A 16,166-nucleotide genomic window follows, 5' to 3' on the forward strand; every position below is an offset into this window, starting at 1 on the left:
TCGTGGTGTGGTGGTATGCAGGCTGGGCGCGTATTCCAGAGTTCCGCGGTTCGATTCCCGGAGAAGGCGTTGAATATTTTCCATCTCTTCTGCTTCCAAAAAATAGCCTAATGTCTGTACAATACTACATGTCGCACTGCTCGATATCTAACCACCGCCATGCGAATATGGAATCAATGGGTTGCTCAGGGTCATACTGAAAGGCATGCAGGATCTCAAAGCTTTTCTCTTACTAACCTCGGAGAGGACAGACATATTGTGAGGTCAGCCCTGCAAAACCATACAACCACATAGTGGGCCTTTAGTCAGGAAATGGGCATGTTTGCAGCACGCCCAGTGTCCGCTAGGACGGTGCGTCGACGTTTTCAGCAGCGTGAACTATCAGCACACCGACCATCACTTCGGCTTCCCATGACAATGCACGATAGAGAGAGACGGTGACTGGTGCAGCGAGCGAGAAAGCTGGATAAGGCGTGGCATAATGTATTTTCAGACGAGTCCCGTTTCTGCCTGCAGTATTCTGATGGCCGTAGACGTGTCTGGAGGCTCCAAGAGACTGCACGTCGCCTACTTGCATTTGATATCGGCATAGGGACGCTGCACCGCGTGTGATGGTTTGGGTAGCCATTGTGTACATGACACGCACATCTCTAGTTCGGATCGACGATAATTTGAACACAGATGGGTTCATTTCTGACGTCTTACGTCCTGTGGTTGAGCCCTAGCTTCGAAGCCTGACAAACGCCATCTTTCAACAAGATAATGCAAGACCACATGTTGCACGTCGTCTTCTGACCTTCTTCGATACACAGGGTATTCGACTGCTGCCCTGATCTGCACGCTCTCCAGATCTGTCAGTCATAGAAAACATGTAGACATGGGTTGCTGAGAGACTGGCCAGTCATTCCTCTCCAGCTAATACGGTTGATGAAGTGTGGCATAGACTTGAAGAAGAATGGAATGAGTTGCCCGTTTCTGTCATCGAAGGCCAGTTTAACTCCATGCCTAACGGGGTAAGCGCCGTTTCAGCTAACAGCGGTGGTAGCTATTTCTAATGATTTCGCACCTTGTAAACCCCAAAACTGTTTACAAATTTAATCCTTTTGTGTTTACGTACAGTATATATCTCTTTTTGTATTTGCTTTCCTTTATAGTGTTGCACGTTTAATGGCCAGCAGTTTATATAGATGAATTTTTTTTTTAACAAGCCCAACTTTAAGGGAAAAAAATGAAAAGTTTGTTTGATAATTTAAGTATTAATACAAAGGGGACGAATAATTTATGAAACAAAACGCATGAAAACAGACAGTACAAAACATTGAAAACAAACTGTTTAATATAAAGCATAGCCCTACATTTTTCGTATATCAACAACAGCTTCAAACTAGCGGTCAAACATATTTATTATTATTTTGAGTACACCTAAAATAATTGTTCAATAAAATAAAAGTCATTTCGAATTCAGCATATTTTAAAAGCAAAATGATTCATACAGGACAGGTATTCGAAAAGACTTTCCTGTTTTTCGTAAATATATAAATATATATAATCTAACAATAACGAATCTTACGGATGCATAGTCCTTCGAATGACTTCTGAAAATTAAGCAAAATTCCTCCACTGCGTTAAGCTTCGTATTGAATACTATATTCTGTTTAATGTCACTTCCTTTCTTCAGTTAATAACTTTTATTTAGCAACAAAACTACTGTTTATAAGTTTTGCTAAGTCTGTAAACTTTATGTATAACTAAAAGTTATTTAAAAAATTATATGCTTACAATCATATGAATTCAAAATACATAAAAAACTTGGCCTACATTTTTTATGTATTTTGAATTCATATGAACAAGTTTTAATTGTTTTGAATTATGAAATCACAAGGAAAGAGAAGTCACAAAATTCAGTTCGAAGTAATAAATTAAGTTGTTACTTAATTATTTTCCTAAGTAAATTTATCGTGCGTCTTTTATACTAAGATACGCATTATTGCTACATAAACTTCGTTTGAGATGTATCTTAAGAGTCTCAGGTTTTTCGAAATTATTTTCCTGATTGTTCTGAAGTTTTTTTTTTAAACATTTTGCATCACGTTACATAAATGTACTGTTGTTGTTAATAAACGGAAAAGTTGTTATTGCCAATCTCACTCTTCTGATCATAGCCGGCACAAGCTCACGACATTCATCGTGGCAAGGATTCAAATGCGCCTGTCGTTGACAAAAGCCTTGAGAACCATATTGGTGGCAGCCCGACCTTTACTCATTTCCGCAATAAACTGAACTAAATTCTTAAAACATCTCTACTAGATGCATTTGATCTCCTTATTTCATTTATTTTACTGGACCATGCCTCGCGTACAGCGAGCTTTTTGAAATCTAGAAAATCGCCTAGTAGATCAATAGTTGTCGTACTTTTATTTTATAATTTGCAAAAATTTTCAAAATTTTATGGCAGGTGTAAATTGAATATTCAGAACTACAAATAATGGACTAGTTTGTTCATTAAACAAAGCAATGTGCGAAAGATTGTTACAATATTAAATAAATTAAGTTTGAATCTTATTTTGAAATAAATCACTTTGAAGTGCTTTCATTGTCTAGACAGTATACGTTCTAAATTTCGTAGTTCTGAATTTATCTGTTTCTGTGCTTTGCGGCAAACTCACAGTTCTTCTTTTTTGTAATAATACAGATTAACTTGTTTTTCTTCTTTTCTTTCTTTTTACATGGAATGCATTTTTGAATAATGGAAATAAGATAAAAAAATACTTTATTTCAAAGCACAATTTAATTTCAGTGGAGAATAAAGTTTTGAATCTTCTTATCTCCAAGAAATTTAATTTACTAACATCTTCTGCTTGTAAATACAACGGATTGGAAATTTAACATAAACAAACAGAACGGTCGAAAATATATAATACTAAATAAGCATAGTATGTAATTTACTTTTGCAAATTTACTTTTCGCCTCTTTCAGTTGTCGTTTGCCTTAATTTTTTTATATAGCAGTGAGAAAGCCAAGTTAAAAAGAAAAACCAAAACCTTTTTTTACTCTTTTATTAGCATCAAATGCGTTTCACAATTCCCCCCAGTTTGTTTTTACATTATTGCTAAACTGTGGATTTTAATTTAATCTTTAATTAAGATAGGTGTTTAGGTTTAATGAATGTATAGACCTTCCTTCGTATATAATGTTTATTAGTTTATTTTGAGTTACATTTAAATTGACTTCTATAATTTCCAAATTAAAGTAATCCAACGCTTAGCTGGTTGAGAATGGAACAGGTTTAATGCAGAATTTCATGAGCGTTTTACCATATTCCTCTGATTTTAAATTAATTTATACAGATATTTATGTTGTGTACCTGCAAGCGATAAGAGCAGCATAACTAATATAATTTTATAGTGAATAATGCAACAAAAAGTAGTGATGATAACAAAAAATGAGCTTGAAAATGCTACCTTTCTGTAACAGAATGTTTTCCGCTTTTCAAAACCATTAAAATTTCAAAACATATCATGAACTACCCAAAATTAACAATTAACAAACTACTGAGTATGCATTTTCTCTCTAGTGAGTTCTGCGCATTCCTGCTCTATGCCTCTTTTGATCTAGAACTCCTGCTTCCTGTCTACTTCGTACTTACAATTAGGAATTATTAATCATGAAATAAAGTATACAGAGATCTGGTTATCAGATTCAAGCGAGCGTAGAGCCCAAAATAATATAAGAAAATATTAATAGAATTTTATTATTCTATACTTACTAGGCAATTTTAATATATGAAGAATTTTCATTGAAATTCAAAGTGAAAACAGAAATAAAACATAACATTAAGTAAATGAGAATATTCTTCGTCTTACTAGACTTACGTGCACATAATACACTAAAATTTTAATTACTCCGCAAGATAATATATTTTAATTGAGAGTCGTGATTTTTTGAGAGAATAATATATTCCTTCTGATTTGATTCCTTCCAGCCTCCCAGTACGTAAATGTGTCTTCGTTTCATAATTTGAAATATGGGTATCTTTTAGTTTGTGAAACTTAAATCTATGTTCTAATCTTATTGAAAGTATGAAAGCAGCTAAAACGAGAATACGAGAAACGAGTTATCGAACACTGAAACAAAATTTATCTTATCGATCAAAAGGGACATGTTTCCGTGTTTAGCACCTGTTATTCACTCTCACTGTCAGCACCACTGGAAAAGTTGCCTGACTACTAGTAACACTATCACGAGTGCCAGTATTTTCTTCCCAATGGCAAGCACTTGCCTATAACGGCACTGGCCATTACTAGAGCCAGAAATGGTGGCCATTTTATTGTGGGGGATATTATTAGGCGGCTACCGTTACCTCCTATGAAGGGACATACAATTTCAAATGTATGTCTTCTCCGGGATTCGAACCCGGGCTCTTTGGTATCGGAGTCAGGCTGCCGTCTGGAGTACCGGTATCCCACATCATGTTATCAAAATCTGCAACTACAACTAAACTCGTCCAGTTCTCTGCAACGTTCATAACATCAATGGATTTTATAATAAATTGTTAAATAAGCTCTACTATGTTGTCAACAGGATGCAGTCTTACCTCATGTTTTATGAACTCTTTCTAATCATTCGCGTGTATAGGCTGCCCCCCTGATTTTCATCTGCTTTTGTATGAAAAATGTGCGGCTTCCACGAAAGAGATTGTAGTTTACGTAGAATAAAATCAGATCAGAAAATAATTTATTCGTGATCAGTTTTGATTTTAATTTTCGGAATTATTTTGCATGCTGTTACCTTTTCTTTCCTCTGACAGTTAAAGCTGACCATAGTGTTAAGTTTCATAAATTTAATATATGGCTTCATTTAAAGGTTCAAGTAGTCAACCAACTTAGAAGAAATTATTTTTTGCGGTCAGATATACGATTATTATAAATAGACACACAAAGATCTTTATTATTTTTAATCAAAGAATTTGGAGTAATATGTGCTCAAAATGAACATGCTTTTTTAACCCTTTGCGGCAGACTGTGCCGGTCTGGACACACCTCAAAGTTACCTTCTGTACACACAGAAAAATTGAATGAAAAAGGATTTATAGGTTACTCTGAACCTTCTTTATTTAAAGTAGATGGCAGCACAACACAAACCAGTCCATATATGTTAGCCATGTTTAGTTTTTTAAAATCCTCATTTTTCAAAGAAATCTTCTAGATTGTTTTAGGGTATAAAAGAAATTGTTTGAAAAGAAATTTCTATGTTATTTTTTAGCTGTGTGCTAATATCCTTATTCTATATAAGTTTTAAATTTTTACCTTGAAATATTGCCTAAAATCAAACGGCGAACCCTAGGTGTGCCCCAACCGGGCTCACTGATATTCTAGGACGACTAAGAGTCTGTATTCGTTGTTTCTCCGCATCTCATAGGTCAGTTCATTGACAACAATGCTCGTTTCAGCACTCTTTTCGAAGCTCTATTCAATCAGTGTGCCCTACTTTGGGCACACCCACAGAATTAAAATGATAAATTCTTCACAAAATTTTACTTGTGTACCCCTCTAGGCCTAATTAGCCTGCCTACCTTTTACTTTTTATCAAAACTTCAACTTTAAAAGGTAGCGGGCCGGAAAGGGTTAATATGACAAAACTAGTCTCATATAAACATTAATAAAATTATTCGCAATATTTTATCTGTGTATATTGATTAAATGTTTTTCCAGTATGTATGTATATCAATTAGTGTACTAAATATACAAAAACGCAGTGGTAGGAACTCTCAAAATTTCAGAATGATATAAAAATCCATATAAAATCTAGAGATTGCCATTTTCGTTTCATAATATATAAACCAGCTACTGAAATTCCTAGCCATTCAGTAATAGCCAATAAAGAGACCGGTTTAATTTCATAACATAATACAAATGACAAAAATATTGTTAATCTTTTCCAATTGATATGGTTATAATATTATAAAACTTCTTTCATTTTTAACATAAATATGAAATAATTGTTTAATTCAGTGAGTTTCCAAACATTTATGAATAACATACTACGTATATACGCTGTATTTTAAATAGTATTTGTTTAAAAATTCTCATGCTATTAATTCATTATAAAGATCTTCGCAAGAGATACAAAAAGTTAATCATCAACATTTATATAAAAATGGCAACCTCTTTCTCTCAGTTTGCTAAACAGATATACAGTTTTCAACATTAAATTCGAGAAAAGAGACAATAGAGCAGCCTTTCTCAACTCTTATATCTGGATAAACCTTTCAAAACATTTAAGCTCTCAAGCAATCGCTGCATAAAAATTATTACAAGTAGGATTTGGGGAACATGGAATGATTTGTTAAACTTCAAATTTGATTCTCTAATAATAATTGTAAACTCTCTTAACAGCAGCGGAAAAGTTTCTACTAAGTTTAAAAAAAAACAAAGGAACTTCGTTTTTTTTTTAAACTCGCAAGTTTGAGTTTCTGATGGTTCCTTTATTAGTAATTAAATATTTTATAGCTTGATTACTTGATTGATACTACTTTATTTAATTATTATTTTTGATTTTTTAATTAAATTCGCAGTATATTGAGCAACTTTAATAAATTATAAATTAATTTAAAATGTCTAAACATTTGTGTATGTACATACAAGGACCAGTCGCAAAATTATGTAAATGTATGGAAAAGCTAATTTTGTAGCTGCCAGGGCTCAATTAAGAAATTTGGAGTCTTGGGGAGAGTGTTTTCAGAACCGCAACTATTCGCTTTCCCTTTTTCCGTGTCAAGAAATAAGTGGTATATGATGATATGAGGCTTAACTAAAACCTAGGGTATTCAGGTTTTGTGTGCCTAGGTGATAATCACTCTCTGTAGGATACCTGAGATCTACTTTCCTGATCCACTGATTGCACGGAATACGTTTTGAAAGCAAATACGTTCTGAAGACATGCTTCTGCAGACTGGCTCATTTTTGCCACTACCTTAGAACTGGATTCTTGTGCCTCGCTTGCAAATTTTTGCGACCTATTGTTGGATTGCTTCGCTTTGTAGCTTTGCAGCGTAAATACGAGCCTACTAGTATAAATGTAAGCCTCTTTCCTTTAAAAAATTTACCCGATGCTATAATGCACCAGCAAAGCAAGTGAAAGGTTTTCAGACAGTTATATTTAATTTCCATCTTCATATTTCACTATGCCAATAATATAATCCTAAATTTTCCCTTTCCTCAGAATTAATAAAAGGCAGAAGAATAAATAATAATTAATTTTATATACAGTCAAAAGTCGTTATTCCGGACTCGTCGGGACTTCGGCGATTCCGGATTATCGATTTTTCCGGATTATAGATCATCAGTTTAAATCTCGTAAGATGGCATGCAGAAATTCTAAAATTAAAAATATGAAACCGTAATTTATGAAATAAAGAACAGTTATGATCTAAAGGGTATCAAAATTTGCAAAAAGAAAAAGCTTAATATTTATTTGTTTACTTAAATAAACATTTCTTTCAATGTAAGTTGTTTAAGTTTTTCTTCGTTTCATGTGATAATACTTTCTCTTTAATTCTATTAAACAGACATAATTTCTTGTTCAGTTACAAAGTTCCGCTGTTCAAGTCCTATAATTGCTGTGTCAAGAACACCGACTAATTTGTCAATCGAAATTTTTTCGTTTTCAATAACCTCTGTCACTTTTCTTCGCTATCGGAAGCGAATTATAATGACGAGGAACTTGTTTTAAATCATATCAAAGACGGAGCATATCGAGATGAAATACTACATTTGGTAAGGAATTATAAGCCAAATAAAATAAAAACATCTGCGCTGAAGATAAGGATAGTGTTGACAGATCAACTTCCAATTCATTACGTGCCCGCCGGCGCGTTCCCCCCGCCGAGCAGCGTGAAATTGATAAACAGATTTCGAATTTCAAAACATACTTTCGCTTTAGATCCTTTACATATTAACAAATATATATCGGAAATTCTATTTGATATAATCGAAAGTTTAAGCTTACTTTTATGAAATTGCTCTTACAGTCTGCAAAAAATAATAAGCCGGATCCAATTCAAAAATTAAGGAACAACGCAATCATCAACATTAACTGAAATAGATAATTAGATAATTTTAGCTTATACGTCCATTATACATAAAACGCGCACGCGAAAACGTATTCTGCACTTGTGCACACTCATATGTGCAGTCGTAAAAGGTCTTACGCGCACGCTTAAACGCCTATGCGCATGTGTCAACGCGGCGCATGCGCAGAAAGTTTTTAGTTTTGAGGTCCGGATTATAGATCATTCCGAATTATGGGTGTCCGAATTAACGACTTTTGACTGTATATAAAACTGAAACTTACTTCGATAAGCTAACTGAGATTACAAATTTCACTGAAACATAACTTAGCTTCATTATATTAATATGTCTCTTTGCTTTTATGCATTTTAAAATGTTTATGTAAAGACGTATTAAAGACTGCATACTGGTTCATTTATTTCATGGTCACATTTGTCATATCTGGACTGAAATATATTCTACCATTCCATCGATAGGCGGAGTACAATTTTTTCGCAGTCATGCTCTCCCTTGCAATCACGATAGATTGACAAAGTCTTTGTGTTCTATAGACCCTTAGTTGAGAAAAGCTGCGTTACAGACTTGGGCATTTTGTGGCATAATTTACCATGTTTATATTCAAATTTGCATTCTCAAAAGCTTCATGCATTATACAAAACACTTAATAAATTATTTGCCACACCATTAATTAATTTTGAAACATTAAACACATCATTTAAAGAATCCATCAAAACAAAATAGTGAAATTTAGTAATATATATCTGCTTAAAAGTATCTGAAATAATCAAAAACCAAACTGACGAATTCTTTTCACCAAACGTTCTATCGCTACATCCAAATCACAACTGGCTAAGGATTTGCAAGGAAGTATAAGATATTGCTAAGTCAACTGCATGCACAACTTATGAAATAATTCAGCGTTCTCTTCAAACAGGTGTTTGTTTTAAGTGTATAAAATGTTTAGTTTTCTGTTTTCTAAATCTCTTTCGAAAAGGTGAAGGACAATACTTTTTGTAATATTAGTTCATCACATATTTCACTGTGTCAAAAGCCAATACTTAGCCTTATTGTCGTTAAATTTGAATCGAAAACGCCGGCCGGAATCTTATGTACAAAGTTTTCAAAAAATGTTAGATCTAAATTAAAGTTTCAAAATCTCTGTCATTTCTCCTGGAGTTCAGGAACAATAATGCTATATTCATGCGTATACCAGGAACAAAATGTAGGCATAAATGATAATTACTTTAGGCATGTCTACTGATAGAACAATAATATTCTGAAAAATGCTTACCATCTACAGTTCATTTTACAGAAGTTTTACGTATGATTTCGTTTCTTCGAAGTAAAGGAATGATTTCAGATTACACTGCATTTCCCTAAAATTTATATAATAATAAACCATCTATTCATTTTGATTTTGGAGCGTCAGGGAAAGAAAAAAGAAAGAAACAATCAAACCTTCAAGCTGTTTTTACGTTATGCTTATGGAATTTTAAAATTCAAATGAATAAGACATTTTTAATTCCATAAAAGCTTTACTCTATTTACTTCTTTTAATATAATACTGAAAGTAATGAAACATTCTTATTGATGCTTATATGTAGTACTCTGAATTGCACTTTACGTGAACGGAATACTTTTAACAATCGATGTCAATTGCAAATGGTAACTGATAATAATGAGTACCAGTTGTTATATTCGTTGTTAAATAATGATTATCAACTGCTCTTCTCATACAACTGATATCGGTACGTCGAGTTAGCTTTCAGCAGTAATTATGAAATTCATGTTTACTTATAATTTAGTAATCTAAGTACAAAAAAATTCGTAATTCAGATATATAAATCATTATTTTTTTCATTTGGTAATATATTAAAGAGTCTCAAGCATCGATAATTTAAAGAAAAGTTTAAAGTAACACCAGAAAATAAAATAAACAACAGGCATTAACAGTATAATTAAATTATTATAAAAAATCAGTGATAAAATTGGAAAAAATAATTTTTAACTTGCATCTGGGGCTGTATGCGCCATGATCATAAAAGGAACGTTTATATATATATGTAGAGACAGGAAACGTTAAATAATTGGTTATGAAAAAAATAAACTACAGTTTGTGCAAAACTTACGTCTATTAAAAAGAACCTTTAAGTTTGTTAATTTAAGGGAATTTATTTCAGTTTTATGAACGTAAAGAAATTATCTTAATTTTTTGCACTGAAGAAAAACTTTTTAAATAGTAATTTATACATACACGAATATGTTGAGAATACTTATAAATTATGGTTAAAATACCAGGGCTATTAGACTAACTCAATTCGACTTTTGAGAAATTTTATTACTGAAATTATAAATAACAAATTCAAAATCAATAAACATATATTTTAAGAAAAATCTATTTTCTCCTAAAACTATTTGCATAATGTTGAAACATTGAATTCTTTTAAATTTAAGATCAAACGTAGAAATAGAAACTACAAAACAAGTATTAAGGAATAAAGTTTTAAACAAGAATTTTAGATGTGCCATCATTAACGATTATATAAATCCAGTTGAAATTATATTTTCTCAAAGTGGAATTAATAATTATGTATATTACATTAATAAAAAATTATAAGCTTTTAATATGAATCGTCAAGTAAATTTTTAGGAAATGCAGCCAAAAAAAAAAAAAAGTATTAATCTAAGAACATGCTCTTACTAATGTAAAGAAGACTAAATCTAGCATCGTTTTATTTTAAAAAAGGGTCTAATATATGAATATATAGCATTTTTTGTTAAGTCATATTGTTATTTTGATAGATACGAGTTTCAAAAGCTCATTACGCAGTTATTTATTTGAAGAACTTCCCTATTGATCTAAGTGTTGCCACACTTTGATGAAAATGTTCTCCTAGTGTCTTAAAACATATTGAATATATTTACGCATATATATATGTATATATCCAGTCTATGGCTTGACTGCGGTTTGCAAGCGCAAAGCATGATGAAATATTATAACAGCTGATGCGCATGCTCAAATGCTATTCATGCATTTTTCGGTAAGCTGCTTAAATTAGACGTCAGAGCATTTCAAAAGCGCACAAAAACAAAAACATTTAACCGTGACACATACACATATTATGTATATATACATATACATATATACACATGCATATATATATATATATGTGTGTGTATACACATATAACGTATTCATATTTATGTATATATAAAGCTCACGCATACACACATACTTTCAATGTTTATGTTTTAAAAATCCAATGATTCTAGTTACAAATAGTATTTAATTAATAAAATCATGGGAAGGGATTTTCTGCTGTATCTACAAGCTTAACCATGTGCACATATTTACATATATGTCTCTTTTTCCTTGCATAAAGCTATCGGGGACAGTAACATTGGTAGCTGAGCTTTCCTTTTGGGTATAATAGTTCTATCAAAGCATCCTGTTGAATTTTGACAGTTCTCTGAACTTGCCACTATATGGCGTCAGCTAAAATGTTTAAAACCTACCACAGAAAATAACTTTTATTAAGAACCAAATATGCTTTTAGTACCATAGTTAACTTGCAAAAGATTTTAACAATTGGAGGCGAACACAAGCATTTACCTTTGTTTTCTGCTAAGAATATTTTCTTGTATATATAGTCGTATATATGCTCATATTATATTGTTCTTGAATACCCGTCTATCTTTTATGGCTTACGGTCAATTACGGCTTTTGACCATGCCATCCTAAAACAACACTGTCCTCGTATTAAAAAAAATAACTTTCAAGTTCTTCCGAAAGCTATTATTTGCGAGTATAATTGTATACAGTACAACTGCAATGTTTGATTTGAACATCTTTCGAAATCTTTCAGCAATGATTGATAACAATGGTAATCGTGCACTTTCAAGTAGCTTTTCCTTTATGAATTTCTATAATCTTGTCCTGGTCAACATACTGGAATATGTGAGGAGCATCTAGTAATATTCCTATGGTACCGGCAGTAGTTACGGCGAAAAAGATGTAAAGCTGGAGTCGGTCAATTACCATGGCAACGTACTTCCAGTCCTCACGTATCTGAAAAACAATATAAAAAATCATATTACTATTAAAATGAAATAACCTGTTTACTATTGCACTCATAGTTTTATTATATTAGAAAACATACAAAACATTTTAAATCATAAGTTTGAAGAGTACAAAAATGTAAAAAATAATAGCTATTGTACTAACGTGATAACTACTCCGTTTTACGGTGAATAAAAGTAAAATTTTAGAGCTCTTACTAATGACAGATCTTAAACTGGGAAAGAGAAAGATTTAAGAGAAAGAAGGATGGTGATGACACAGATATCACTATGACTGTAAAAAAAAATAAGTTATCGAATTTTTTATTAAACTGGGGAGGAACCATAACGAAACATTTAAAATGCTACAATCTGCATACGGTAATGAAACAGTTAGCTAAAATTCAAGATTTTAATGATAGTGACACTTAAGATGTTAATACGCAAGTTATCGATAAAAACGCGTATGAAATGATATCCACTGCGGTAAGGAATGTCAAAACACAAACCTGTGGGTAAAAAATGGACCGTGATTATTATGTAAACGCCTGAACAACTAACTATTTACGCGGAGCCATCGGGAAGGGAAGATCGGATTTTGCTGCAGAATAATGCCCTACTATAGGAGTTCTCAACCGGTAGTACGCAAGAGAGTAGGTGGTACGCAAAGAATCAAAGTATTTTTAACGCTTTTTTATTAAATTTAAAAATTTCGACCCCGACATCCTATTTAAGGCTTTTCTCCACACGTAACTTTATGCGATCTGATTTTTATTCAAGGTCAATAGTCGCTTATAGACTTCAGCAAGAGGCGAAAGATCTGTCTGCATGGCAGTTTTCGTGGTTCTTACATGTTGTACATTTCACAAATATTCTTTTAGCTGTAGACATACAAATTTACCCTAAATGATGTTTTAAAAGGCGTGATAGAAATGGATTGCTGTATTTAATAGAGAAAAATTAGGTCCCTATAAAAAAGATAATTGTATCTCATTGATTCTGTTAGAGTTTATCGATTTATTAGCAATGTCAGCACTTTATATTTCGCCATTTCCGCGACATATTGCTCCATTTTTAATGAGAATTAATTTTTACGTCTCTAACAGCAGGTATTTTGTTTTCTTGTTGCTTTGTATTCCCTACTTTTCTACGCGATTTGAGAATATCATCATCTCTTTTTGAAGAATTCGTAATATACTGTGCATTTAAATATTTATGAAAAAATAATAAAACAAACCTAGATTTTCAAAATGGAAAAATGGCTAAGATTGACTAAGGGAAAAGTGACGATTCACAGGTGATGGATCCAGGCCAATCTACTAGCACTGACAATATTAAAAGAAAAGTAAAATGTTTCTAGAAAATATAATGAAAAGTATTTATTATTTGGATTTACTTGGAATGGAGATGAAATGGACCCTGAACCTCAATGTGTTGTTTGCGGTGAAATGTTATTCAATCAAAGTATGAAACCATTGTCTCTTAACCCTTTGCGGCACAGTGTGTCGGTCTGGACACACGTAAAATTTCCTTCTGTACCCTCAGCAAAATTGAATAAAAAAGGATTTATAACTTACTATAGGTTACTCTGAACATTCTTTATTTATAGTAGATGGCAGGTCAACACAAACCAGTCCATATATTTTAGCCACGTTTAGTTTTTTAAGACCCTCATTTTTCAAAGAAATCTTTCAGATTATTTTTAGGGTTAAAAGGAATTGATTGAAAAGAAATTTCTATGTTATTTTTTTGGCTGTATGCTAATCTCCTTATTGTATATTAGTTTTAAATTTTCACCTTGAAATATTGCCTAAAATCAAACGTCGAACCCTAGGTGTGCCCCGACCGGGCTCACCGATAATCTAGAGCAACTGAGAGTCTGTTTTTCTTGTTTATCCGCATCTCATCGGTCAGTTCATTGACAACAATGTTCGTTTCAGCATTCTTTACGAAGCTCTATTCAATCAGTGTGCCCACTTCGGGCACACCCACAGATTTAAACGATAAGTGCTATCTTCACAAAATTTTACTTGTGTACTCCTTTATGTCTAATTAGAGTGCCTGCTGTTTTTATCAAAATTCCAACTTTAAAAGGTAGCGTGCCGGAAAGGATTAAAAGATGTCTTGAACCTATGCATGTCAGTTTAAAGGATAAATTTGAAGACTATTTTAAGAAGAAATTATAGGAGTTCAAAAATAGTAGACAAGTAATGAAATGTTTTGTTACTTCAAAAGAAAAAGCTTTGGAAGCTAGTTACCTAAGCCTAAGACTTACTAAGACCGGGCAGGCTCACACTATTGAAGAAAACATGTTATTACCAGCAGCTAAAGATATTGTTTTATCATTATTCAACGAAACTGTACAGAAAAAAACAAGATTTTTATCTTCAGCACGCGAGACTGTGTATCGGAAATTCTAAAGATACGCTCATTTTAAAATTATTTCGCGATATTGCTGTTGAATTGAATCTTATGGTTTAAGGGCGACGAACATGATTTTTAATAAATAAAGGTAACACACAAAAGGTTAAAAAAGCATCGCTTCGGACCTAATGTAAAATCTGAAAGCTTTCAGATTATTATTGTTATTTAATATTTCTATTCAGAAACTTAAAAATAATCATTGTAAAATGCAGTGGTGGTACTAAAGGTTTTCAGTTTTTGTTTAGATTGTACCTGTTAGTCAAAAGCTTGAGAACCGCTGCCCTACTGCATACTACCGTAATGGCATTTGCAGTTCTGTGAATAATTCTGCATATATCCTAAACTTAGTGATATTTTGATTACAAGAATGTTGCTATGCAGGAAGTTTCTCCTCAACTAAAGAAACACCAGTAGAGATAAATAGGATCTCAAAGCACTCTTACTTTTAAATCTTAGAATCATTTCTGACGTCATCACTCGAAAAAATGTAGCGGCTCACATCTGTTTTTTTTTTTTTTTTTTCGGATACACGTATTTGTTAAATTTATTTGCAAAATCATCTGCTAAAAAAACATTTTCATATTTCTACCGAATTTATTCTATTTTAAATCTCTTTCAAAATGCTCTTGTCGAAAACAAAATTGCTTAAAACGGTTCTAAATATTAAATAACTTGTTCAAAAAAGACTAAAAACAAATAGATAAGATAATCCTGGCATTCAAAAGTTTCTCGAGACATTTTACAGATGCCTAATGTCTATTGTTTGATAATATTAGTTCTTCAATAAAATATTTTCGAATTCATGGTTTCATATTAGAGGTGCTGTGTTAAAAGACTCCATGTAAGTGCTAAAATTTCTTTAAAAATTTTTTAATTATGTTGCATTTTCCAAGTAGTAAAATTACTAGATATATCACGAAACCTTTGTGGAGCTTTCAGCTACCTTTGGTTATACAAAATGTTTGATACGGAGTGGACAAATGTGCAAATATCATTAACCATAATTAGGGTATCGAAATGGGGTGTAGCATAATAAAAACAATTTTTCAAATTATAATACGTATTTAAATGCTTTGTTTCATGTATTTGGCATAATTTGCATGAGAAGACGAAATTTTAAGATGCACAGGTTATTAAGCTATTTATTCCGGCGAATCACCTGAGATTTAAAACAACAAGACGAATTATGATGTGTTTTATAGACAGATAACTAGGGAAATAAACTGCAAAGTCATATTAAGGAAATGGGAAAATTAAAAAATTCACTTTTTGTTTTATATCATTCATACTGGTTTAGAAGTATTTTACTGGGTTAAATGCTACAGAAGTTTTCTCTATGTCTCGTTTCCTTATCACCATGAACGAGTTGCTACAATAGTTTTAAGCACATTTTATTGAAGGCTTATTTTATTATATTATAATATACTAAAATCCTTAATAAAAGAGTAAATAAATAAATGATAATGAAATTCTTAATACATCTACAATAAAATATTTGATTGCTATTGCATATAATATTGTACAAAAAAAGATTTTCTTCATCCCCAAGAATTTCGCATGCTTTCAAGTATGTTTTTTTCAAAGATAAAATGTTTTATTTAAAAGCGGTTAAGG

At 32.1% G+C, this 16,166-nt stretch overlaps 1 protein-coding gene across 1 annotated transcript in view; it reads right to left on the bottom strand.

The window, feature by feature from the left end:
- Positions 1 to 1,318: 1,318 nt before the first annotated feature.
- LOC118198514 (acetylcholine receptor subunit beta-like 1) overlaps positions 1,319 to 16,166 on the bottom strand; it is a 258,360-nt gene continuing 243,512 nt past the window's right edge. The window contains exon 6 of the mRNA XM_085815633.1: positions 1,319 to 12,138. Within this exon, the coding sequence (XP_085671759.1) occupies positions 11,968 to 12,138 (171 nt within the window). The 3' untranslated portion in view covers positions 1,319 to 11,967. The remainder of the gene's footprint in view (positions 12,139 to 16,166) is intronic.

This window comes from Stegodyphus dumicola, chromosome 4 (genome assembly GCF_044657685.1).
Source record: "Stegodyphus dumicola isolate Sdum_Otavi_A_Nest chromosome 4, ASM4465768v1".
NCBI classification, from domain to species: domain Eukaryota; kingdom Metazoa; phylum Arthropoda; class Arachnida; order Araneae; family Eresidae; genus Stegodyphus; species Stegodyphus dumicola.